We start from the raw sequence: 27,641 nt of genomic DNA, 5'->3' as shown, positions 1-27,641 counted from the left end.
GGAGTTTCCCATTAGTTGTATTCTTTGTCTGCTGTGTTCTATGAAGCTTCAAATTTTTCTTATAAAGAAATTTACCTATTATCAAGTTATTCCACAGACCTAACAGGGATTAATATACTACGTTTCTTTTTCTGTATGTGGTTATTATCATAAAGTAGTTCCTTTAAACTTATTCAATAAATCTTGATATTCCATTCATTTCTTGAAAATTGCAGCTGATTTTTAAACTTAAATACAAAGAAAGCATTATCAAAACAGTACAAGTAACCAGGTTCCACCTTCTCATTTTATAGATGGCCCAAAAAAAATTAAGTGCCGGGTCAAAAGACACCTGAGTTCTCAGCTACACCAGACTGAGTCTCCAACAAGTCTACTAAAAGTCCTACCACAGAAATGACTACCTACCCACGTTTACTAACATTTAGCAGCTAACATTACTAACATTACTAACAGCTAGAAATAAAAACAAGCCTAGAAATCCATCAACCTATGAGCATGTAAGAAAATGTGAAAATGTGGTACATATACACAATGCAACTTTATTTGACCATAAAGAAAAATTAAATCATGACATCTGCTGAAAAACAAATGGGATTGAAATCACTACATTAATCAAAGCATCCCAGACGCAGAAAGACAAATACTACATGCTTTCTCTCGTATTTGTAATCTAGATTTTAATCTTGTATATGTGAGGGTTGTTATGGAACTAGAAAGGGCTGAGCTGAAGAAAAAAAAAGAGAGTAGCAGAATACACAGACGGTGTACAAAGAAGGGGACAGAGCAAAGGGCTCCTGTGGCAAAGGGAGGAACAGTAGGACGGAACTGGGCTGAGAGAAGCAGGGGACCAAGAAAAAGAATGTGTCAACATCCCATAATGACATAAAAAACACTTCATATGCAGGTTACAAAGAAATAAAACATTAACTTATGACAAAAAAGGAAAAAATATCTATGTTCTAAATGTGACATGATCAGAAAAAAGTCCGCAACCTATTTGTTCAAATCAATTTTCTTTCTTTTTTTTGTTTGTTTTGTTGTTGTTGTTGTTGTTGTTGTTTGTTTTGTTTTTGTTTTTCGAGACAGGGTTTCTCTGTGTAAGCCTGGCTGTCCTGGAACTCACTCTGTAGACCAGGCTGGCCTCGAACTCAGAAATCCGCCTGCCTCTGCCTCCCAAGTGCTGGGATTAAAGGTGTGCGCCACCACCGCCCGACACAATTTTCTTTCTATGACACCATGTCAGCTTCTGTTTGTTTCACATTTCATTAGACTGAATGTGTTTAATTTTTATGCCTACTTAACAAGAGATAAAGTAAAGGCCAAGTTAAGTACAGTGTTTAAGGTTAACTTATCTCAAAGGATTTGTAAGTTTTTCTAAACACGATGTGTCGATTTTATAGCACTTACGTTTATTATCTTGAGAGAGACCTCTAACCTGTGATGTTAGTCATATACTTACTGCAATAAAAAAACCATCCACTGGGGGGAAGCAAACACTAGGCTGTGAGCCTTACCTGCATTGGTGTCTCACTTCCTTGCTGAAACTCTTCAGTTTGTGGCTGTTGCCAAGGAGCTAAACTGTAAGAATCCTCTGTGGTTCTGCCTTCCAATGGGTTTGTCCGTAACTGCTCTGTAAGCCACATCTGAGTCCTCACAGAAGGTTGAATGGGAACTCCACCTACTGCCTGCTGGCCGAGCATTAAATACTTTGGAGACTCAAAAGCCTCTGAACCTGTCACAATGGGCTTGCTCTCAGGTAAGGCACTGTATGTCATGTCTAAAGTCTGTCTCCTGAGAGCAGAGGAAGAGACTCTGACATCTTTGTTGCAGCTCTCAAATTTATACTTGCAGTCCAGCGTTGACGACCGCTTTTTATTTACTTCCTTGTCTTCCAACTTAAGCATCTCCATACTGTCATGTAAGCAACTAGGCCCAAAGGTCCGTAAGTGCGACGTGAGAGCCTTGCCCTTCCCAGTCTTCTCCAGGCCATTCCTCAACTCTTGCATGAATGCAATGCCACTCTGGGTGCGGTTATCCGGGGCAGTAAGTTTGGACAAAGATGACCATTTCCGCAGGGGCCTGAAGTCCTTCATGTCTAGGGAGGAGTCCCGCTCCCCTTTGCTGTGGTCTCCCAGTGACTGCATGAGGCTAGTACTCCATTTAGAGCCATCTGATGTTAGAGATTCCCTATGTTTGAAAACTGACGCACTGGAGTTAGATGGCATCACATGGGCAGTGGGAAGAGTGACCAATGATCGACTAGGCTTAAATGATAACGTGCCACTTGAGGTTGAATGATCTGAAATGAGAAAGATTGCCAAGTCAGTTTCAATCAACAGGTTAAAAATGAGATGAAATGCAAAATGTCAAAGTAAACATCTGAGCATGGCTTCTCTGTGTATTTCTGACGTTCTTCCTCAAAATGAGGAGGTTGCTAGTACCATTATGCCTTTAAGGTTATCAAAGGCAACATACTTTCAAACATGATCCCTACCCCCATTTCTCTCTTCTGTTCCCTCTCTGCTCCCACAGAGTCATCTTCCATGCCTATATCTATTTATTCTTGGTGGGCAAGTGAGTTTCCTTAGGGTTGCTGCTATAGGGTTCTGGGACAGGAATAATTCACACACACACACTCCTCATCTGTGTTACCCACTGAAGAAAATGCCTTTCCCTCTTCTAACTGGACAGTAAGCTGAGCTCAGGGAGCAGTGGTGTCTAATGAGCCGTCGTCCCCTTAGCTACCTTTATCTGCCTAAAGGTCCTGGGCAGGGATGTTCACTGGCCCTTCTTCCTCTTCCTAGCCCCAGCCATGACAGAATGCTGCAGGCACAATCTTGTACAGGTCTTGTGCTAGGAACAACTGCTGTGAGATCAAGAGTACAATGGTGATGTCAGATTCTGAAGAGTGTTCCGATCCACTCCACTCCTTCTCTGGCTCTTATGTCCTTTCCACCCATATTCTGCAATATCCCCTGAGCCTTGAAGTAGGTAATACAGAATTCCTGTTATGGTGGAGTAGTTAGCACTCCCTTATTCTCAGCACTCTGACCAGTTCTAGGTCTCTGCAGTGATTGCTTCTTACTGCAAAAACAGGGGCTTCTCTTACCAAAGCTGACATGTCGTCCACTTAGCAGAAAAATAGCAGCAACTTCCCTTCTAGGGCCCTTGCCCTCCCCAGCCAAAGGTGTTTGACCAAGATGATATGGATTCCCTCCAGTGAGGCAGGCCTACAGACTGATCAGAGAGCACATGATCCCCTATTGCTGAAGTGCCACTACTGTACCAGGAGGGACATTTTTCCTGGCCTGTCAGTCCTGTAGCACTTGGGTCTACAGCCTGTCTAAGACTAGAGAGCTGAAAAGTGCGAAGGAGGCTTCCGTCCCAGTTCCAGCTTGATTTCTCAGCATCCTGAGACCAACGCATGTGAGGTCTCTTTAGCAACACAGTTCCATTACAGTGCTGAGCAGTTCCCAACAGAAAATGACTACCCTTCCAGGGACCTACGTAACTTCTTAGACCACTTAACCCGACTCTGGTACAGAGATTTTTGTTGACTATCCAATGGTTTCCAGGGGCAATGTTATATATTCTCAGTATCCTTTATGCTTTTTCATGTCTGAAGCCTAGTGGCTGACCCTCCCACCATCCCCTCCGGCCAAGGAAAACACAGTTTTTACATTTTACTTTCCATGAGGTCTTAATTTCTCTTCAGGGAACATAGTTTTATTACTGAGCCATATTTCTACAAAGTGTTTTTATGATTCTCAAGAGACTGAAATATCTTCAGTACATTGTTAGAGAAGTATGAATACTACACCAGGTGATGGTCTACTTTCTATGATACTGAAGACACTGAAACCTAATCACTAGGCTTAGCTGCCTCTTGGGGACTAGCAATGTGCCACTTTCTTATCAGCATTCAGTAGCTTGGTATTTCTCAATTGCATAAAAGATCAACAATTGGTGATAAAAGCCACTGTATCAGATTAAATTTTTTAATGTCTTTTGTCCATTTGAGAAAGGGTCTCATTTAACCCAGGAACTAGCCTGTCATCAAGAATGATCTCAAACTCTGATCTTCTGCCTTCCCCTCTCAGAATGACAGGTGTATAGCACTTTGTGTGTTTTGTGAGATGCTTGCAGGGAAGTCAGGGCTCATCTCACCAACGGGGCCACTTTTTTAGCACTACCCTTGAATTCACTATAAATCTGAATGCAACCAACAAACAGATTGTGTCTGTAGAATATGATCTTGAGGACAGAAGGTACTCCTAGAAGTTCCTTACTAGGAAGTCTCAAGCCTTAGCTCACAAAAAAGTCAGAGGCTCTTACACCAATAGAATGTGATCGGTCCTGGTGAAACAGACCTCAGAAATAGCACTTAAGCGTTCTATTGATCATACCATTCCCCTGGATATGACTCCAGTTCTAAAGTCTTCAAGCTTACATATTCCAAGTATAACCATAACCAGTATTCACAGTTTTAAGAAAGTATTTTATCTTAAAGCTTACTATAGCTTATAACATTTGGAATTCATTACCTTCAAAACTAAAAATCAGAAGCTGGTCTATTTACACACATGCATATGTCCTTAACATCTACATACAACACATGAATAAGCAAATGAGGCCTCAAATATCTGATAGCATGAATATCTGAGGGGACGGACTATTACTTCTGAGGCAAAAGATTCATCTATAAACTGTTAACTATGTTAACCCTTTAAAAATATTATTTGCCCCAAAAATCTAATTAAAGATAAATACAAGGCAGTTCCTGGTATGCTTTAAATCTCTGAATTGTAGTCACAAATCTCAAATGGAAGTTATTGCAATGTAACCTGGCTCACATCTAAATTCCATCAGTGAAATATGAAACCAGCTGGGAAGCAGTGTTTTTACAAACCAGAGAACAGGGTTTAAATGCTCAGGAAACCATAAAAGAGCCAGTGATGGCCACTAAGACCATTTAAGGACATCACTATAACCTAGCAATGTAAGTGAATTAAATTTCAGATAACATTTCTGATGTTTTAACAAAATCTCAACTTTGTTTCAAAATTGTGTTATTTTTATCTGTGAGCATGCTGATTCTGTCTTCTATATAGAACCTCCCCTTCCTCTGCATCTTTTCTGATCTATTCTTCCTAAAACAAAACGGAATTAAGTGCAAGAAAATTTCTATCCTAGATCAAACTGATAATAACCATAAGTTTTCAGTTAAAAATAAAATCTCAAATCAAAACATTCTAGTTTAAAATGTAGTAGCATAATTAGCCAATATGAATTATAATAATACTTTAATCATGGGGCAATCATTTTCACACACGATAACAAGCTTTATTTTTAACATTTTTGCTAATGCCATAATCATAGGGTACTGTAACATATGGGGAAAACATTTCTACACCACAAGTAATTCTCTCCTTTTTTAAATTAATATTTTAAAGTAAGCTGCATTTTTAAGTAAATTTTCTTAAATATTTTGTGTGTGCTTTGACCTATAGGCATTTCCAACTTAAGACCCACAGATTATCTTAGCTAACCAAGCATAGAACTCAAAAGAGAATCCTGGGCTGTTTCTCAATCCAGTGTTGCCAGACAACATTAGACAATACTCCAGCCTTCTTTACTCCATGTTCTTTGCAAATATAGGCACGTGGAGGTTCAAAAGAAAGGCTGTCGAGTGAGATGTGGGCAATGTCAGGTCCACCACTAGAACACTGCAACCTCTGGACACATTACTAAACTGCTCCAAATTAAGATGGGTAGATTTCACACCAGGATTTCACAGTTAAAATTTTAATCATGTATTAAGTATATTATATTGCAAATATATGGCTTTTCTGTTCAGTTGGTTTTAAGATAAGGTCTAGCTATTATATAGATGAAGCTTATTTTCAACTTTCTTTGTATCCCATTCTGGTGAGATTTCACAATCGTCCTGCCTCAGGCTCGCAAGTCTGCACAGATGTGTGCTACCATGCCTGGCTTGTAGAAGGCGTTTGCATTCCTATTAAGACCACAAGCACTGTGATATCTCACAGCCATTAGTACTGATGAGCCATGCCTGTAATCCCTTTGCTACATACTGTGTTTGAGCCAAGCCTGGGATACATAAGACCTTGCCCAAAAACAGGAGGCTGGAGGTTTTCAGGTTTTGGGGTGTGTGTGTGTGTGTGTGTGTGTGTGTGTGTGTGTCTTTTTTTAATCGCCTGAGTGATTTCATTTGCTGCTGCTTCTGTCTCTTCTTATGATTAAGTTACCATCAACTGCTATTCAAACACATCAACACTCTCTTGACATCCAATTTAGCTTTTCTATGATCTACCATTCACATTAGCACATAAACCCCAGTACTCTTCTTACTCCCAGACTGTGATCAAGCTGATCTCTCCACCAATATTGCATTTTATTAAGCCTGCCCAGATAGCACCTACCATCTTCTGACTGCATAAACATCATTCTGTGAGTTTCTCCTGTGACACACAAGACAGATGTTTATATATTTCATCAGCCACCTGCTGCACAACATCTGTCCTTACCTCCTAGCATTGCTTCATTTACCAAACTGCTTATCTATATTACAATACTTGCTACCTTCTCCAGTGAACCATATATATACAACCTGAGAAATAGCTGCTTCATTTCTAACAATTAGATAGCACTGGATCTAACACACAGGAGACACTAAGTAACAGCTAAGCAAATAAGTGACTAAGCAAACTCTTACCTCAGAGAGAGCACAAGATTTTGCTGTAAGATTAAAACAATGTATCAAGTGATCTTATCATAGGAATATACAGAATGATCTGGGAACACAAAGTATTAACTGGCCTATTGTCAGTAAAAACAACGTATAAAGATATGAATTATTTTGGATCTGTTTATTTAAAATAAATGAAATTAACTGGAGAAGCCTATCATCCCCACCCCCCAAAAAATAGCACAGGCAATTGGCAAAAGCAAAAATCTGACTCTATCTGTACCTTTCTTTACTATAAGTATTATTAAACAATAACCCAAAACTGACTACTAAAAGTAAGGTCAAAGTGAGGTTATACTGTATTGTTTTGTTTTACAGATGAATAAACAGCCTAAAAACCCACCTAGCAAGAGTCTCGCCATTTGTTTGGGACAGTTCAATGTTAGTTGACTGGCTTTACACATGTAGTATTTAAAGCAACATACCACTGAATTAAAATAAAAACTAATACATGTGGTTTTATCTATACTCAAAAATTAAACTGGCATTTAGTATGTAGATAATCTTCAACTATAACTGTCTTATGAAGAGAAATAATGACTGGAATAAATTAGACCCTAAGTAAATTATAATAGGTTAAATCTCTGAATTATAAAACATGGTATAGTATTATTTAGACATACCACCAACAAAAGGCTTGAAGAAAGCTTATTAAAATACTTTGTAGAATATTTTACTTGAAATTTTCAAAAAAGTTAAGATTACATTTTCTAACATTTCAACAAAATTTATAGTTAAAAAAATAATATGGCAATATGTCATGAGAGGGACTTCTCAAGTAGGGGCTACAGTAAAAAGCGCAGAGTAGAAAAAGGAACTTACTACTCTAGAGGTTGTTCTATACATGTTCAGTAGTACATATTGAACACAGGTAAACTAGCTTTAACAGCTAACAGTCAGACACTGCCTAATGTGTGCAAGGCCCTACGTCAATCCCCAATACCAAAAGAAGAAAAAAAAACAAGGTAAGCAAGCTTAGATTAATTTTATAAATAATAAAAATACAGGCTTCTGATTAATAGATGACAATTTACAGAACCAAGGAGTGAGTATGTAGAGTACATACATAGCTTTCATATGACACTGTTATACAGCAGTCCAGCAAACAGTGTGCTTTAAAGCTCACATTATACTATAAACATCAATCCATAGACTGTGTTCTGATACAAGGTTACTCACAGCATACAGCAATTCTCCATAGTAGTTATTTTTAGGCCTTCCTAAGAAGATATCCCATGAAGCAAATTTAATAATGATAAAGGACATTTATAAATCAACCTTTGGACTTGGAGACATCTGCCAAAGAACACGGAAAGTCACACCACAGCAATAGCTCTCATGCAACAGAATCATGAAAGGCACAGTAACAACTCAGACAAGGGAATCCATGCCAAGAATCAAGTGTCACATCAGAAAAGACAGTAGCCTTTCTACTAAATAAGTACTCTTAGGCAACTCCTAAGAGGAAGGTTTTTCTGGGTTTACTGTTTCAGAGGGATGAGTCCATGATGGCAGAGCAGAGGCAAGGTGGCTGCAGCAGAAAGCGGAGAGCTCACGTCTTAGACCACAGGCCCACGCCAAGAGCGTGAACTGGACATGGCTCGTGGTTTGAACCATCAAAGCCTAACCCTACCCAAGCAGCTCCCCAGAGACCAAGTGTGCCAACATCTGAGCCTATGAGGCCATTCTCTTCCAAACCATGATAGGAAAATTCATCATTCAAGCCACAATTCTGATTGATTTTCCACAGAAATGTCAAGCTTCTCTTATCCATATTCAGTCTTCAATCAGTTAGTTCTATCTTGTTCTTAGTCACAATTCTTCATATTTCCTTATCTTTCCTAAAATTTCTGCCCTACTTTCCCTGTCTTCACATTGTGACAATTTTACCCATTTAGAAAGAATAAACAAATAACACTATCTTCTAGGACAGTGGTTCTCAACCTGTAGGTCAGGACCCCTTTAGGTGGGTATCAAATATCCCGCAAATCAGATATTTACATTACGATTCACTAAAGTAGCAAAACTACAGTTATGAAGTAGGTTAGAAGTGAAAGCACAAACTAACAATGAAAGTTTGATAATAATAACAGCAACAATGATAACAGTAATAATAATATACAGGAAAATCCAAGCGTTTGGGGAAATTATGGAAACTATAGTCTTCTCAGTGAAGAATGTTCAGATGTTCTGCTAGTCACTTTTGTGAAGACAACGGTACCCCAGTCTTCACAAGTCCTAAGGTATACAGAAGATATGTTTAAAGTTCTCTTAGCTAAACTAAGGAAAGAAGGCTTCCAACTGGTAGTTCTATAATTTTCTGATTAATATAATATTCTTTTGAGCTTAAGGAATTCACTGTACAATTATTGAGCTTTTAAGTCAAACCTTCAAAAGCTACATAATTTTTCTCTAGATTTCAAGTCATTATCTGAGAAGGCATTACACTAGAACTTTTAAAATTAAGGAAGAGAACAAACTTAAAAACAACCTTAAGAAAACAACATTCAGATACCAGTGGCTCGAGCAGTTTCCCATCGGATCTGCTCCCCTCTGGAAACTGAGTTTGGAGGCACCCTAGGGAGGGCACGGATCTCAGAGCAGAAGGTAGGAGAACCCACCCACAGCCCTAGGCCTTAGAAGCACAACTGGCAGTAGAGGGGCCCCCCAGAGGGCACCTGGCAGCCAGACCCTGCCCCTGCAGAGAACCACGCCCCTTCCGCCTCTGGCCCAGATACCAGTGGCTCAAGCAGTCTCCCAGCTGATCTGCTCCCCTCTGGAAACTGAGTCCAGAGGCACCCTAGGGAGTTCACAGATCACAGACCACAGAGCTTCAGAGGCACCCAAGAGAGGTCAAAGACCATAGAGCTGCAGGCATCCTAGAGAGGACACGGCCCACAGAGCAGTAGAGCAGGGGACACCATATCCCAAAGCATCCTAGAGGAGCAACTACATTCAGAACAGCAAACACCTAGCTGGTCTACCACTGTGGAGACTCCATATCCTGAAATATCCTAGAAGAGCCACTGAACCCAGAGCACCTGGAGCTCAGGATCATACAGTCATCCATACCCCGAGGAGTTCTGATACAACCAAGATAACTGGAAAGGCAGACTCCAGTCAGAACCAGTGAGTGCCAGTAGAACTACAGCTAACCAAATAGCGAAAGGAAAGCACAGGAATGTAAACAACAGAAACCAAAGTTACTTGGCATCACCAGAACCCAGTTCCCCCACCATAACAAGTCCTGAACGCCACATCAGATCAGAAAAGCAGAACCCAGAATTAAAATCACTTCTCATGATGATGTTAGAGGACTTTAAGAAGGTCATAAACAATACTCTCAAAGAATTTGAGGAGAATACAGGTAAACAGGTAGAAGCCCTTAAAGAAATGCAAGAAAACACAACCAAACAGATGAAGGAATTAAACAAAACTGTCCAGGATCTAAAAATGGAAGTAGAAGCAATAAAGAAATCTCAAAAGGAGACTACTCTGGAGATAGAAAACCTAAGAAAAAGACCAGAGGTCATAGATGCAAGCATTACCAACAGAATACTAGAGATAGAAGAGAGAATCTCATGTGCAGAAGACACCATGGAAAACATTGACACAACTGTCAAAGAAAATGCAAAATGCAAAAAGCTCCTAACCCAAAACATCCAGAAAATCCAGGACACAATGAGAAAACCAAACCTAAGGATAATAGGTATAGATGAGGGTGAAGACTCCCAACTTAAAGGGCCAGTAAATATCTTCAACAAAAGTATAGAGGAAAACTTCCCTAACCTAAAGAAAGAGATGTCCTTAAATATACAAGAAGCCTACAGAACCCCAAATAGACTAGACCAGAAAAGAAATACCTCTCATCACATAATAATCAAAACATCAAATATACAAAACAAAGAAAAAATACTAAAAGCAGTAAGGGAAAAAGGTAAAGTAATACATACAGGCAGACCTATAAGAATTACACCAAACTTCTCACCAGAGATTATAAAAGCCAGAAGATCCTGGACTGATATCATCCAGACCCTAAGAGAACACAAATGCCAGCCCAGACTACTTTACCCAGCAAAACTCTCAATCAATATTGATAGAGAAACCAAAATATTCCATGAAAAATCCAAATTTACACAATATCTTACCACAAATCCAGGCCTTCAAAGGATAATTGGTGGAAAACTCCAACACAAGGAGGGAAACTACATACTAGAAAAAGCAAGAAAGTAATCTTCTAACAACCCTAAAAGAAGGTAGCTATACAAACATAATACGACCGCCAATAACAAAAATAACAGGAAACAACATTCATTTTTCCTTAATATCTCTTAATATCAATGGACTAAATTCTCCAATAAAAAGACATAGACTATCAGATTGGATACACAAACATGACCCAACATTCTGCTGCATACAGGAAACACACCTTTGTGAAAAAGACAGACACTACCTCAGAGTAAAAGGTTGGAAAACAATCTTCCAAGCAAATGGCCCCAAGAAACAAGCTGGAATAGCAATTCTAGCATCAAATAAAATCGTTTTCAACCAAAAGTAATCAAAAAAAGATAAAGAATGACACTTCATATTCATCAAAGGAAAAATGTACCAAGAGGAACTCTCAATTCTGAACATCTATGCTCCAAATGCAAGGGCACCCACATACATAAAAGAAACTTTACTAAAGCTTAAAGCATACATTGCACCTCACACAATAATAGTGGGAGATTTCAACACCCCACTCTCAGCTATGGACAGATCATGGAAACAGAAACTAAACCGAGACACAACGAAACTAACAGAAGTTATGAACCAATTGGACTTAACTGACATCTATAGAACATTTCATCCTAAAACAAAAGAATATACCTTTTTCTCAGCACCTCATGGCACCTTCTCCAAAATAGACCATATAATTGGTCACAAAACAGGCCTCAACAGATACAAAAAGATTGAAATAATCCCTTGTACCCTATCAGACCACCATGGAATAAGACTTGTCTTTGACTTGGACAAAAACAACGGAAAGCCCACATACACGTGGAAACTGAACAATGCTCTACTCAATGATAACTTGGTCAATGAAGAAATAAAGAAAGAAATTAAAGACTTTTTAGATTTAAATGAAAATGAGGACACATCATATCAAAATTTGTGGAACTCCATGAAAGCAGTACTAAGAGGAAAAATCATAGCTCTAAGTGCCCACAAAAAGAAAATGGAAAGAACGTACATTAATAAATTGACAGCACACCTGAAAGCGTTAGAACAAAAAGAAGCTAATATAGCCAAGAGGAGTAGACGGCAGGAAATAGTCAAACTCAGGGCTGAAATCAACCAAGCTGAAACAAAAAGAACTATACAAAATATCAACAAAACCAGGAGCTGGTTCTTTGAGAAAATCAACAAGATAGACAAACCCTTAGCCAGACTAACCAAAGGGTGCAGAGACAGTACTCAAATTAATAAAATCAGAACTGAAAAGGGAGACATAACAACAGAAACAGAGGAAATTTTAAAAATCTTCAGATCCTACTACAAAGGCCTATACTCAACAAAATTGGAAAATCTTGATGAAATGGACATTTTTCTAGATAGATACCAGGTACCAAAATTAAACGAGGAGCAGATAAATCATCTAAACAGTCGCATAACCCCTAAAAAATAGAAGCAGTCATTAAAAACCTCCCCACCAAAAAAAGCCCGGGACCAGATGGTTTTAGTGCAGAATTCTATCAGATCTTCCAGGAAGACCTAATACCAATTCTCTTCAAACTATTCCACAGAATAGAAACAGAAGGAACACTACCCAATTCGTTCTATGAAGCTACTATTATGCTCATACCTAAGCCTCACAAAGGCCCAACAAAGAAGGAGAACTACAGACCAATCTCTCTTATGAATATCGATGCAAAAATACTCAATAAAATTCTCGCAAACCGAATCCAACAACACATCAAAGCAATCATCCATCATGATCAAGTAGGCTTTATCCCAGGAATGCAGGGATGGTTCAATATTTGGAAATCCATCAATGTAATCCACTACATAAATAAACTCAAAGAAAAAAACACATGATCATCTCACTAGATGCTGAGAAAGCATTTGACAAAATACAACATCCCTTCATGTTAAAAGTCTTGGAAAGATTAGGAATTCAAGGTCCATACCTAAACATAGTAAAAGCAATATACAGCAAGCCAGTGGCCAATATCAAACTAAATGGAGAGAAACTTGAAGCAATCCCACTAAGATCAGGGACTAGACAAGGCTGCCCACTCTCACCCTACCTATTCAATATAGTACTGGAAGTCCTAGCTAGAGCAATTAGACAACAACAGGAAGTCAAAGGGATACAAATAGGAAAGGAAGAAGTCAAAATGTCACTATTTGCAGATGATATGATAGTATACTTAAGTGACCCTAAAACTTCCACCAGAGAACTCCTAAACCTGATAAACAACTTCAGTAAAGTGGCTGGATATAAAATCAACTCAAACAAATCAGTAGCCTTCCTATACTCAAAAGATAAACAGGCTGAGAAAGAAATTATGGAAATGACACCCTTCACAATAGTTACAAATAATATAAAATATCTTGGAGTGAATCTAACCAAGCAAGTGAAAGATCTGGATGACAAGAACTTCAAGTGTCTGAAGAAAGAAACTGAAGAAGATCTCAGAAGATGGAAAAATCTCCCATGCTCCTGGATTGGCAGGATTAATATAGTAAAAATGGCCATCTTGCCAAAAGCAATCTATAGATTCAATGCAATCCCCATCAAAATTCCAAATCAATTCTTCATAGAGATAGAAAGAGCAATTTACAAATTTATTTGGAACAACAAAAAACCCAGGATAGCGAGAACTATTCTCAACAACAAAAGAACTTCTGGGGGAATCACCATCCCTGACCTCAACCTATACTACAGGGCAATAGTAATAAAAACTGCATGGTATTGGTACAGAGACAGACAGGAAGATCAATGGAATAGAACTGAGGATCCAGAAATGAGCCCACATACCTATGGTCACTTGATCTTTGACAAAGGAGCTAAAACCATCCAGTGGAAAAAGGACAGCATTTTCAGCAAATGGTGCTGGTTCAACTGGAGGTCAACATGTAGAAGGATGCAAATCAATCCATTCATATCTCCTTGTACAAAGCTCAAATCCAAGTGGATAAAAGACCTTCACTTAAAACCAGATACACTGAAACTAATAGAAGAGAAGGTGGGAAAGACCCTTGAATACCTAGGCACAGGGGAAAAGTTCCTGAACAGAACACCAATGGCTTATGCTCTAAGATCAAGAATTGACAAATGGGACCTCATCAAATTGCAAAGCTTCTGTAAGGCAAAGGACATTGTCAATAAGACAAATCGGCAACCAACAGATTGGGAAAAGATCCTAACCAATCCTATATCCGATAGAGGGCTAATATCCAAGATATACAAAGAACTCAAGAAATTATACTCCAGACAACCATATAACCCTATTAAAAATGGGGTACAGAGATAAATAAATAATTCTCAACTGAGGAAACTCGAATGGCTGAGAAGCACCTTAAGAAATGTTCCACATCCTTGGTCATCAGGGAAATGCAAATCAAAACAACACTGAGATACCACCTCACACCAATCAGAATGGCTAAGATCAAAAACTCAGGTGATAGTAGATGCTGGCAAGGATGCAGAGAAAGAGGAACACTCCTCCATTGCTGGTGGGATTGCAAGCTGGTACAACCACTCTGGAAATCAGTCTGGCGGTTCCTCAGAAAACTGGACATAGCATTACCTGAGGATCCAGCTATAGCACTCCTGAGCATATACCCAGAAGATGCTACAACATATAATAAAGACATATGCTCCACTACGTTCATAGCAGCCTTATTTATAATAGCCAGAAGCTGGAAAGAACCAAGATGTCCCTCAACAGAGGAAAGGATACAAAAAATGTGGTACATCTAGACAATGGAGTATTACTCAGCTATTAAAAATAATGAATTCGAGAAATTTTTAGGTAAATGGATGGATCTAGAAATTATCATCTTGAGTGAGTTAACCCAATCCCAAAAGAACACACAGGGTATTTACTCACTGTTAAGCGGATGTTAGCCCAAAAGCTAGGATTAGCGAAGACTCAACCCACAGACCACATGAAGCTCATGAAGAAGGAAGACCAAGAGGGGATGCCTCAGTTCTACTTAGAACTAGTAACAAAAATGCTCAAGGGAGCAAATACAGAAACAAAACATGGGACAGAAACTGAAGGAGGGGCCATCAGGAGACCATTCCACCTGGGTATTCATCCCATGTACAGCCACCTAAGCTGTACATCCACTGTTGAGGATGGTTGGAAGTGCATAATGTGAGGAACATGATATAGCTGTCTTTTTAGAGGTCTGCCAAAGACTAACACACTCAGAGGACGATGGTCATAGTTAACCACTGATATGATCAGGGGTTTCCCAATAGAGAACTTAGAGAGAGGACTGAAGGAGCAGAAAGAGTTTGTGACCCCAGGAGGAAAGCAACAATACCAAACAACCAGAGCCCCCCAGGGTCTAAACCACCAGCCTGGGAACACATAGGGAGGGACCCAAGACTCCAGCAGTATATGTAGGGGAGGATGGCCTTGTTGGACATAGGCGGGAGAGGAATTTCTTGGTCACATAAAAAAATAAACACAGAGTGGGGGGGGGAATGTGAGGGCGGGGAGGGGATAGTGGGGGGGTAGGTGCCGTCACTGCCTCATAGAAGCATGAGGAGGGGGATGGGATAAGAGGTTTCTGGGTGGTGGGAGGAAGTGGGGTAAGGGGATAAAATCTGAAATGTAAATATTACAACCAATTTAAAAAAAAAAAAAACAAAGAAAAGTTGTTAGAACCAACATCTTTAAAAAAATGTCAGCCCCCTAGGGGGAAAAATTTTTTTTTTCTTGATACTAAAACTTGTTCTGAGAATTGTATATTGCAGAATACACAGCCTTGGTGTTATCTACTCATCAAGCATACTGAGCAGACCTGCCCAAACCTCTGATGTCCTGGAATTCCATCTGGATTCAGTGAAGACACAGCATCAGAGTCTTATCAACTTACTCTTCCCCCAACCCCTCTTCTAATATCTCAACGCCCTTAATCAGCTTGAAGAAGTTAAAGAAGAGTCACCGCGACTAATATGGTTAATAATGGTCTGTCTTTCTAGGGAAAAGTAGTGGTTTTGTTGGAACAGGGAGGATTAGCTAGGACTTATTGCATAGCCATAACCTATTGGTAGAAATCTGTATAATTATTAAGATGAAGTTATAATTTCTTAAATGGTACAAAATTTACTTTGATTTCAAATTTAAGGTTTTCATTGGTACGAGCTTCTTATTAATATAAAAGTGAGATGAATATTGATACTCTCATGGGCATTGTGCCTGTATAACACATTTAGGAATACAAGGCCTAGACCCAGTCCTTCTTTAACTTTTTTAACTGATTTGGGATGGTTAACCTATGAGTTAAGAGACTATAACAAATTCATGGCTTTGAGTTTATTGTTAGGAGGTTTCCCATATTTTATTTAGAAATAGCTGAGAGGAGTGAACAGACAACAGTCCAGGTTACCTTACATGGATAGTTGGTTTTCAAAACGTCAGAAGTCCATAGAATTGATGCTACAAATATTTATATATTAATGTCCATTCTGATTAGAGACCTGTCTGCTCCTGACAGCTTCCTGTCGTGGATTCTAAGAAGAAATTGAGCATCCTTGGAGTTACACCAGTTGTGTGGTGACAGCCACTAGGCAAGAACTGCCTCTTTCCATCTACAGACAAATTACTGTCCAGAAAAGGACACACATGCAGAATAGTCAACTGATTATATCTGCCTAGACAGAGTAATCAGCCCTTAATAATCCTGCATCACTAAGGTCTGTCAGATGACTCTGGGCCAGAAGGCTGAAGATTTGATGCTCCAACGTTCGGTAGTATAGGGGCTTTTCAGGTGTTCAGCGGTCTCTATTAATTGGCTAAGTTTTAGAAGCTATGTTTAGTGCTTCCCAAAATTTCAGTTAACTCAGTCATTCTGGATTTCTGACGGGGTTGAAGACCTATAGTCTCATAGTCAATCTTGGCTATTTACTTTGAGAGAAAAGATCTGAGTGGATGGTCTTCAGCTAACATTCATTCTAAAGCCAAGAAAAAAAGCCAGGTTCAGAACTAAATGTTTTAGTTAGAAGAGATGACAGAGGTTCTGGTTAGTCAACAAAAGGATGGACTGGGTATTAGGACTATCTTGTACCTCACTGGTACAATTAGGAATAAGTATGCTCTAATTGTGTTTTGAGATAAAAGTTTTACTTTAACAGGGAGAGTGATATTTAGGAGGAGCTAAGTGGGAAGGAGTATTGAGAGGAAGAGATGGAGTAAGGAGAGAAGATGAAGGAGAGGAGAAGCTAGGTGATGAGAGAGAGAAAGAGAGAGGGGGCATGGAGGCAGATGTTCACAGGTCAGATGTTCACCAGTCAAAGATGGTTTTTATATGTAGGTTGGGTATTGGGTTACGGTTCTGATTGAGCATTACCAAACTTATAAATCCTTGATTAACATTTTAAAAAATGTATAAAAGCAAAAAGGAAAGGGAGGGCATGGGACAGGGGTTTTCTAGGGAGTGGAAATGGGGAAAGGGGATGGCATCTTAAATGTAAATAAAATATTAAATAAAAGAAAACAGCATTTACTCTGCATCTTCTAAATCCCTGATCTGTTACCTTTGCCACACAGTATATTTATTAATAACTTGTGAAGTTTATTAATGAGGATAACCAAAAACACTGTTAAAAGTTACAAGCCCAGTGCCCCTGCTTTATTTTTAAATTCAATTGAATTCAAACTACTCTCTCGTACTTTTTATGCTTCTCTGTTTAACCTCATAAGCTGTATAAAATGTCATGGATTGAACAGTGTCTGTTAATATGTCATATCATACTTAAGATACACTAAAATTGTTCTCTCACTCACTTATGTGTCTGTTCTCCTCCCCACCCCCACACCTGTAAATATAAATTCATTTGAAAGTCAGGTTTTTTGCAGATGAAATCAAAATTAATATATCAGATAGAATTAGGCAGAAACAAATGCTACTGACTGGTATTTTCAAATGCCATTTACCTTATAAGGAAAAGAAAGAGCAAGATCTAAAGACAAAGGGGACATGAAATGGAGACAAATATCAGAAAGGACACCATAGGTTGCCAGGAAACTCAATGTCTTTTCCCTAAGGCCTTCGGAGGAATGGGCTTCCCAACATCCTGGATTTAGACAGTCTCTAAAACCTTCAAGGAAATAAAGGTGACTCTTCCCCGCTGATTTGCATAGACATTGACTATATAAATGGGAACTTCACAACAGCAGCCTTGCACAGCTGGAACTGCAGCACCCAAGCCATTCTGAGGACTCTTGGGGTCTCCTAGATTGTTCTGATATGGTGATTTAGACTATAGCTACTTAGGGCCTTCTAACAAATTTAACAATTCAGGGTAATGGGGCAAGATCTTACTATGCAGCCCATGACTACCTGGAACTCACAGATATCTGCCTGCTTGTGTCTCTCAAATCCTGGGATTAAAGATAGGCCATCATGCCCAGATGCTAACAACTGTTTAAGTGATTAATCTGATAATTCCCAGAATTGTCTTTCATGTTCTTATCCTCATATGACTGTTTTTCTTTCCTTTAAAAAAAAAAAAAAAAAAAAAACTGATTCTAGTACCCAGGTCATCCTACCTCAGTTAAACTATACTGAAAACACCTTCCAAGATCTGCCCCCCCCCCTTAGATGTGTATCTCATAGATAATTAAAAATCCTCTGAAAGTACAATGAAAATTAACCATCCAAGTGTAATTGTGCTACATTCAAATGACAATGGCTCAAACGTTTGAATACTTGGTAGAACTGTTTGGGAAGGGATGGTCTTGTTACAGGAGGGTGAGTCAGTCACTGGAACAGGCCTGAGGGTATCAAAAGACTCCAGCCCTTCTCAGTGCACTTGCTGCCTATTTAAGGCTCAAGATGTGAGGTCTCAGCCAGTGTTCCAGCAGCTCACTGCCCATAACTCTGCTCCCCCGTAATACACGCTACCCTCCAAAACTGTAAGCCCTAAGTAAACTCTTTCTGCTCCCCCGTAATACACGCTACCCTCCAAAACTGTAAGCCCTAAGTAAACTCTTTCTCTCAGAAATTGCCTTAGTCATGAGGCCTTTTCAAAGAAACAGAAAGTAAGTAATATATCAATAAGTGGCAGTAAAAGTCGATCTGTTATGATGAAGGTACTACTCTGGTTGAACAGTGATAATAAGAAAGGATGTATATGTGTGGGGTAAGGAGTATATAGAAAATCACTTTCATCTTTAATCAACTTTACCGGTGCTCTGAAAATACACATAAATGAAAAAAAAATCTTTTTTGAATGCAGGGGGAAACAGAATATAATCAGAGAATTTGATATTTAATATATAGCAATACTGAATATTACCAGCAACATAAACACTAACTTCTTATCTTCAGAACTGTCTCCTGAAGAACCTCATTCACACCATTCTCCATTAGCCTACCTTCCACGCTGTCAGAACAGGAAGTGCCAATGCCAGTATCTCCACTATCAGACGTTATACTGTGTCTTCTGATATGGTTATTTCGATGGTTAGATGGAACAGCTGTGGCCTGCCATAATGATTCATTACCAGGTAACCATGCTGATGAATAATCCGAGCCTGTAAGGGGAAAAAATACACAATTAAGACATGTGCAACATCTGTCTGAAAAAAAATTTCAATAACTAAACTACCTATCCCAGTGCTGACAAGGGAATGCAGACTCTGTTATTCTGACTGCAGAGCTGTTCTCTGTTTCAAGTTCCTGAATTGCTAAAGATGGACTGCTGTCTGACTTAAAATCATAATCTGAGGCTGAGAATGATAGTGTGTCTGGAATTGCAGGATTCAGAGGCAGAGACACACAGATCTAACGGATCTCTGAGTTTGAAGACAGCTTAGTCTACATAGCAGGTTCCAGGACAACCAGGAATATCTAGTGAGACCCTGTCTCAAAAAAATAAAAAACTAAAATCCAATTTGGCCTTATGTGCTGGTGCACAACCATAATCCCAGCACTCGGGAAATGCAGGCAGGAGACAAAGCACTCAGGGACAGTTTCAACCACACAAGGAGGGAGAGCCCCACCTGGACTACTAAAGAAAGGTTCTCAAAAGTAGACAAAAAAAGAAAGCAGAAATGCTAAATCACATCTTCAAATGTCAACAATCTGTCCTAGAATATTTCAGGCAAACACCTCTGATTCCACATACAGGCCTTAGCTGTAGCTGGACTTTAGGGAAGGTCTAGCTGAGTCCTATTACATGACCAAAAGAAACTGAATGAGCTCATCACAAAAGACTCAAAAAGAAAGCTTCTACTATAACCTAGCCACTTTAAATACAATTTTATTTTTAAAAGAATTTTTTTGTTTCTTTAATTATCTTTTGCTAAATCATTTCCTAAAACCTCATTTAAATGTTTCAAGTAAAAAACAAATTTAAAATGTACGTTAACCCAACCCAAACTCTATAGATCTCAGTGAACATTTATACAGTTAGAACAGCCATTCCAAAGCTGCAAAGCTTGACACTGGATTTTACACTTTCAAAATTAGATATGTTTCTATGTACTTATCCACTATCAAAACCAACCAAACACAAACAAACAAACAAACAAAAAACTCATGACAGAGTCAGAACAGAAAACAATTAGCTTTTGCTAAAATTCTAGCTATTATAGTAAAACAGTCTCAAAGTTCAACTGATTCATAATAAATGACTTAGCCTGTTCATTCATTCCTCTGTTTGGAAGAAAGGATTGTCATCCTAAAGTATGTAACAACAAGTCAAGGTGATTATGATTATGATACTTCCTAAACATCTTACTAAGGGGATTTTTTTTTTTTTTTTTTTTTTTGAGGATTAGAAAGACAAGTCATTTAAATGTCTTCTTCTCTTCTTCCATAGTAAAACAGTCTCAGTTTAACTGTATGGTAGAGCAATCTTGGACAAGGTCAAATGTGAGTCATGGCTAATTTTGTATGTAAACTTGACTGTGTCACTGGGCCATTAGGGTACTTATACATTTGGACAAACATTTCCTAAAACAAACTTTATTACACTTAGTTATAGAAAGAGAAAAAGATTATGAGTACAAGTGTGCAAGTGCATGAACCACAAACCACTGTGTTTACGTGCAGGTCAGAGGACTACTAGCTGGGATTGCTTCCTCTTACACCATGTGGGTCCTGGGGAACACACACAAGTCATCAGGCTTCGGTGCAGATGCCTTTACCTGCTGAGCCATCTACTGGCCCTGGACAAACATTTCTGTAAGGATATTCTTGGTTTGGGGTAACATTTACATTGGTAGACATGGTGAATGACTCTGTTGTCCTCAATGTGGGCAGACTTTATCCAATCAGCTAAATGCTTGAACAGACAAAAAACTTAATTGGGGAACTTTTTTTCATGCCTGTTGACCCCTGAACTAAAACACTGGCTTTTCCTGTTTGGACTTGAATTGGAGCTTAGGTCCTTCCTGGGTGTTGAGCGTTGTAGCTAAGACCAGAACAATATCCTCAGCAAGTTTAGTCTCCTGCTTGCCAGCTCACCAGATCTGGGGTCTTTGTCAGTGTGCATCTAAGCCAGCTCCAGAGTCATCATCTCCTACTGGGTCTGTTTCCTTGGAAAACACTAGGGACACTCTAAGAGAACAATGAGCAGAATCTACACTTTCCTTCACTGTACTTCAATATTACCTGTTCAACAGACTCCCAGAGCAAATGACTGCAACCTCAATACCTGTAGTCTAGCATATACTAAAATATTTAAAATCTACAATAAAAGATAAGAAGAAGAAGAAGTCTAAAACATTGTACCTTCACTTCTAGAAACTCTGACTGGTATCTTGGAATAACAAAAGAATACGAGTGTTCCTTGACTTAAAATGTGTTATATTCTGATTAGCTTGTCATAAATTTAAAATATCACAAGTACTCCTGCCAAATATCCATGCTCATTAGCATCATATACTGTAGAGAATCATTATCCTTCTGTTTTGTCAGCTGACTGAGCTTCAACTACACGTAGCATGTCACTAGTACAGGGAAAGATGAACTTTGAAGGCAGTCCCTATTATGTATTCAGCATTATTACGTCAGATCCAGCTACCACATTAGCGACTTTCTGTGTAGATTAAGGCCTCTACTTAATCAGTTGCTTAGATACATAACCTCATCATTTCCTTCAGTAGCCTGCAACCTTACAGGCTACACTTCGAATTTGTATTCGAGAACACAAAAACAGGCCACTATGAAATAAGTGAAGTTGTCAACTGTCACCTAAAAGCATTAAAAAGATTGTAAATATATTTCGATGCCACTTCAAAAAGTAAAAATTAGATGAAGAGAAATACAACCCAAGAAATACACAGATGGATTTTAAAAAGATTAAAAAAAAATCCAAGCTCACTGATATAATTAATGTGAAATTCAAGACAGCCTAGCCAAGACACTGGAACAAAGAACAAAATACCCACCATATACTCCTAAAGATAGTGTTAATTGCATTACAAAAAAAAAAAAAAAGAAGAAGAAAAAGGAACTCAAAATTGGGCATGATATAATCCTAGTAGCTTGCCAGTCTGAGGCAGGAGTATCAGAAGAAAAGTTTGCAAGTTCCAGTCCAGCCTGGGCTATACAGAGAAACCATACCTGGCCCCAACTCCTAACTCCCTACTCCCAAAAGAGTGGATCTCTAGACAAAAGACAGTTCTTTAACCAATATTTTCAGTGATATAAGGGGTGAATGAAACAGAACTTTGCCTATTGACCAGATAGCTTCGCAAGGAAAGACGCTTGCCAGCACACCTGACCTCCTGAGTTTGATCCCCAGAACCCACAAGGTAGAAGGAGAGAACCAATTCTCATAAGCCATCATTTGACTTCTGCATCTGAGATGGGTTGGGTGTGCTCACACATATACAAATGTACACACATAAATAGGGAAATAAATGCAAAAGCCAGTAGTATTATACTAATAAGGATCTAAAATGCTTACATTGTCAGTTTAAGTAGGATAAATTTGACTCAGAGGAAATTTGCAACCTCAGATTTTAAGTTGTCTAGAACTCACATCACACCAGTCACCAGTCCCTGTATCCCTCTGGGCAGTAAGACTGGCTGGGCAAAGCCCACTTACTTTAGTCTGGTTTTAGAATAGAATGAAGAAAATACAAAGGGACCAGAACAAATCCTACCCAAACGCTGCTGAGAACTTTTTCTAGCTGTCAAGATGGCTGGTGACAGGTCTGACTGTCGTGCTCTTATTTTATTTTAAATTACTACGATTAAATTTAGTTAATTTGAAAAATGCCTTATTTCCTTTGAAAAAAATGCTTACCATAAGAAGCCATTTCAGAAGAGGCCAGTAAGTAAGGTTTCCATAAAGAATATCCTAAGACTTTAGCACTTAAGTGATGAAGTTATTGCTCTTATGAATATATAAATGGATATATTCAAAAGTTAATCAAACTACTGAAATTCAAGTGTTTAGAAATACAAAACTGGTGAAACACTGGTTTCCAGGCATGGCACCATCACTGCATTCATGAATCACAGCAGCTATAGTTAGCTGCAGAAAACTAAGTCAATCACCAACCCTAGCATAAATGGGGGAAGGGTTCCTGAGGCTTTACTCCTAAGCTAAGAGCTGAGGGGTTATTGGCAGTTGATGGCTGCTAAAGAATGAGAAGACGTATTTCTTTGGGAAGTGGCAACTGGTGGGTTGCCCATGTGTGGACCCAGTGGGTTATAAAATAGAAAAAGATGACATGAAGGTGGGAAAGGCACATGTTAGAGGTCTATTGGATACTAGTGGGAGGGAGGAACTGGAGGTGAAAATGGTCAGATACATTTTAGATATCTATGAGACTGTCAAAAATACAAAATTGTACATGAATACACACAAAATAACCTGAAAACAAAAATGGATAAAGTTAATATCTACAGAGATGGCTCAGTCAGTATGGTGGTTTGAATATGCTTGGCCCATAGAGTGGCACGATTGGGAGGTCCTTGTTGAAGGAAGTATGCCACTGTGGGAGTGGGCTTTAAGACTGGAAGCCAGTCTTGTGTTTGCCTTTGGAACAAGATATAGAACTCTCAGTTCCTCCAGTGCCATGCCTGCCTGGAAGCTGTCTTACTTCCCATCATAATAATGGACTGAACCTCTGAACCTGTAAGCCAGCCCCCAATTAAATGTTGCCCTTTATAAGAGTTGCCTTGGTTCTGATGTCTTTTCACAGCAATGGAAACCCCAACTAAGACAGAAGTTGACACCAGGAGTGGTTCTAGAGGAGCAGAAGCATAAGGATGAATCTTTTAAATATCAGCAATTGGCTTAGTAATTCACCAGTACCTTCAACCACTGAAACCTCTCCAGATACTCTCCTTCCTGGGAGATCAGAGAATATTGAAGGCCAATGGTGGGAACTATATTTCAAACTTAAAGAAAAAACAGTAGCAACCATATCTGAGTTCAAGGCCAGCCTGGGGCAGAGTAAATTCCAAATCTAGGAGTGGTGGTACACACCTTTAACCTGAGCCACACCTTCTATTGGAGGCCTACATAAGGACAATGGAAGAAAGAAGGCCCTCTCTTCTTCACTTGTGTGCACAACAGCACATCTGTTGAAACCTACTTCTTTGGAATCTGGCTTATACACAAGACCAGCTGAAACACCCAGCCTTGTGGGACTGAGAAACTACTAGATTCTTGGACTTCCCATTCACAGCTGCCCATGGTTGGGTTAGTTGGACTGCAGATTGTAAGTCATTCCAGCAAATTCCCTTAGTATAGAGAGACATTCATTAAGTTCTGTGACTCTAGAGAACCTTGACTAATACAATCAGTAAAGTCCTTGCTGCACAGCATGAAGACCTGAACTCAGGCCCGAGCTCCTACACAAAAGCCAGTCACAACCCACATACTGCCCAGTACTGGGGAGACAGAGACAAGAGTATCAGCGGGGCTCTGACTCCTCCATCACAAGACAGACACTCTGCTCTAAGTGACTCTATGCACTGGAAAAGAAGAGCTTATGTCTCATTTTTTTTTCAATACTGATTTCAACTTCTGGAAATACCTGAGGATAACAAAAAAAAAAAAAAACTGTATTTCTCTCACTGTAATACAGAAAAGTCACCTACTGTATTTTTTCCTGAAGTTTGAGCACAAATAAATCAAATAAATGCATCAGTACCAAATCTTTCATAATGTATGTACTTGTAACTACACTTAGGATACAATGAATTTTCTCCTCAACTGTTAACACTAAACCCCAGAAAACAAGCATAGCACATGATAAAGGAAATATACAAGTTACCATTGAAAGCTGGATGTGCAGTATAAATCATAAAAATAAATTACAGACTGGAGGAGGGGGCAGTGCCTTATTAGCCCAGGCTGGCCTGGAACTCACTATGCAGCTGAGAATGGTCTTGAACTCTTTGAATTCTTAATCATCCTGTCTCCACCTCCACCACAGTATTTTTCAAAATACAAGCTGCTTGCCATTGATGGGTCTTAATATCAACTCAGACACCAATATTTTTAAACAAAATGGGGGAAAATATCAAAGTGTACTGGAGCTATTCCACATAAGTAAAAATACCGTACATTTTTGAACAACTCTGAATTGCTAAACAAAGTACACTGTCATGAGGTTCAGGCAGTGGCCTTCAACTCTCTTAACCCTTCTCATCCACAGAAATCAATCTACGGCACAGTCCCAAGAATCAGCCTCTGGAATAACCTATACAGCCAAGCAATCTGGAACTCCTCAGGGCATCTCTGAATAGAAACTATAACATACCATATCCACTCCCACCACGTCACAAATCATACTTTCCCACTGGATACCTATAATCAGTCCCAGGCATCTCCGCTTCTAATAGAGTAACTCTGCCAAACTAGCTGCTACTCTTCTATCAAAAGTTGGAATCAAGTGTGCTTGTGTCAGTCTCCAGCTGACACAGCCTATGGGTTCCCGAGAGCACGGCAAGTAAACTCCTGTTCAGGAATTCTTCACCAACTGGAAGCCTCATTCTCTAAGTCTTTGCAGCGCCAGCCTCCCTGACCATCTAGCTCCCTCGCAAACCAGAACAGCGCGGCTCACTTACTTACCTCTTCCCTGCACAAAGATGAATCTACTCTGTAACTCCAACTTCTTCCCTGAGTTCTTTAAAAGACTTAATTGCTCTTTCTTCCTCGTTCTTCCATTAGATTAAATGACTTTCCTCATTCCCAAAATGAGGTTTAAATTCCAGCACACCATTTTCTAAAGTATATTAATTCACACATATGACTTTCTTCTGCTTCACCAAACTGAAAAGTGAATGACAACCTTTTTATCTAAGTGTCCCCAACTAGCCTGAGACCTGTGCACTCAGGCAAAGTGTCAACAAATGAAGTCATTGTAAGCACTGGATATCCAATAAATGTTCACTAAATAAAATTAGAAGTTTGGAAGACTCACAATTACACCTACAAAAATATCCTTCCCTTTAGAAGAAGGACTAAAACAAGAACTTTGTTAGGAAGTTCTGTTTATTTTAAAATCCAAGATATTTTCAACTACCCCTTAATCCAGAATGCATTTACATATCTATTTTTAAAACCAGTAAATATTTACCAAAATAGCTTTTAAAACATAATTTAAAACAGTTAAAGAGCTGATGATGAAAATTCCTAAGAACTATGGAAAGTAGTCTCAAATAGGTCAAAAGACATAAAAAGTCTCTCACACACAACAGAGCATTAAACCATATAGAAAAACATTCTTAATACAGAGGAGGGAAAGTAAATTTTCCTTACGGGTGTGGACACTGGCAGGTCAACCCTGTGGCAGTGGAGAGCCCCACACCTATACAGGCAGCACAAACAGGATTCAGTGGACTACTTTTATAAAGGAAAAAAAAAAGAGTACCAAGGCCAGTTAGGAGGGGAGGGAGGGAGGGAGGGAGGGAGGGAGGGAGGGAGGGAGAGAGAGAGAGAGAGAGAGAGAGAGAGAGAGAGAGAGAGGGAGAGGGAGGGAGGGAGGGAGGGAGAGAGGGAGAGAGAGAGAGAATGAATGAATCTGTCTGCAGGTAGAAGACTTAGAGGCTGGATATTGGAGGAATTAAGGAAATAAGGTATGAATATGATCAAACTATATGTGAAATTCTCAAAGAATTAAAGCATATTTTTTAAATATTCACCAGGGCTTAGGAGTTAAAAGCACTCGCTATTCCTGCAGAAGACCCAAGTTTACTTCCCAGCACCAATGTCAGGTGGCTCATAGTTTCCTCTAACTCCAGTTTCAAAGATTCCTATGCCTCTGCCATCCTCAGATACCTGCACTCACATGCACGTACCTACACACACACACACACACACACACACACACACACACACACACCCCTTTAAAACTGTCAAAAAAAAAAAAAAAAACCAGGCAAAGAGGGAAGGGTCTTTAATAGGCTGTCTGTTCCTCCAATCACAAAGAGATCAAAAGTTCAATTTAGACATGAACTGTGACTGAAGGTCAAATTCTAGGTCAGAGAAAAATAGAACTAAGAATAAAACAAGATCAGTTCCAGAATGGGAATTAAGTAGTCTTTGGAGATGGCTCTTCACTCAGTTAAGATAAATCATGGAACATCCAACCAGTAAGTGGTCTGTTCACATAAACACATTAGCTAGTCAGAAAATGATTACATCAAAATCTAGTTATCTGCAAGCTAATTG

At 39.2% G+C, this 27,641-nt stretch overlaps 1 protein-coding gene and 1 long non-coding RNA gene across 10 annotated transcripts in view; one reads left to right on the top strand and one right to left on the bottom strand.

Moving 5' to 3' along the window:
* The window catches only part of Cep85l (centrosomal protein 85L), a 114,183-nt gene that overhangs the window by 69,846 nt on the left and 16,696 nt on the right, over positions 1 to 27,641 (bottom strand). For 7 of the 9 annotated variants that reach the window (XM_076916909.1, XM_076916906.1, XM_076916905.1 and 4 more), the window contains 2 exons: positions 19,372 to 19,530; positions 1,515 to 2,299 (listed from right to left, as the gene is read on the bottom strand). In XM_076916909.1, the coding sequence (XP_076773024.1) occupies positions 1,515 to 2,225 (711 nt within the window). In that variant the 5' untranslated portion in view covers positions 2,226 to 2,299; positions 19,372 to 19,530. Of the gene's footprint in view, positions 1 to 1,514; positions 2,300 to 2,745; positions 2,873 to 19,371; positions 19,531 to 26,039; positions 26,179 to 27,641 lie in introns of those variants that run through there. The other 2 variants (XM_076916908.1, XM_076916911.1) reach the window with 2 other exon arrangements.
* Positions 1,620 to 26,800, top strand: LOC143435267 (uncharacterized). The gene is made up of 3 exons (XR_013105404.1): positions 1,620 to 1,756; positions 21,053 to 21,184; positions 24,160 to 26,800. It is a non-coding gene; the product is annotated as an uncharacterized LOC143435267 (long non-coding RNA).

This window comes from Arvicanthis niloticus, chromosome 20 (assembly GCF_011762505.2).
Source record: "Arvicanthis niloticus isolate mArvNil1 chromosome 20, mArvNil1.pat.X, whole genome shotgun sequence".
NCBI classification, from domain to species: domain Eukaryota; kingdom Metazoa; phylum Chordata; class Mammalia; order Rodentia; family Muridae; genus Arvicanthis; species Arvicanthis niloticus.
The sequence above is the reverse complement of the archived record's forward strand: the minus strand, read 5'-3'. Positions and strand labels throughout refer to the sequence as shown.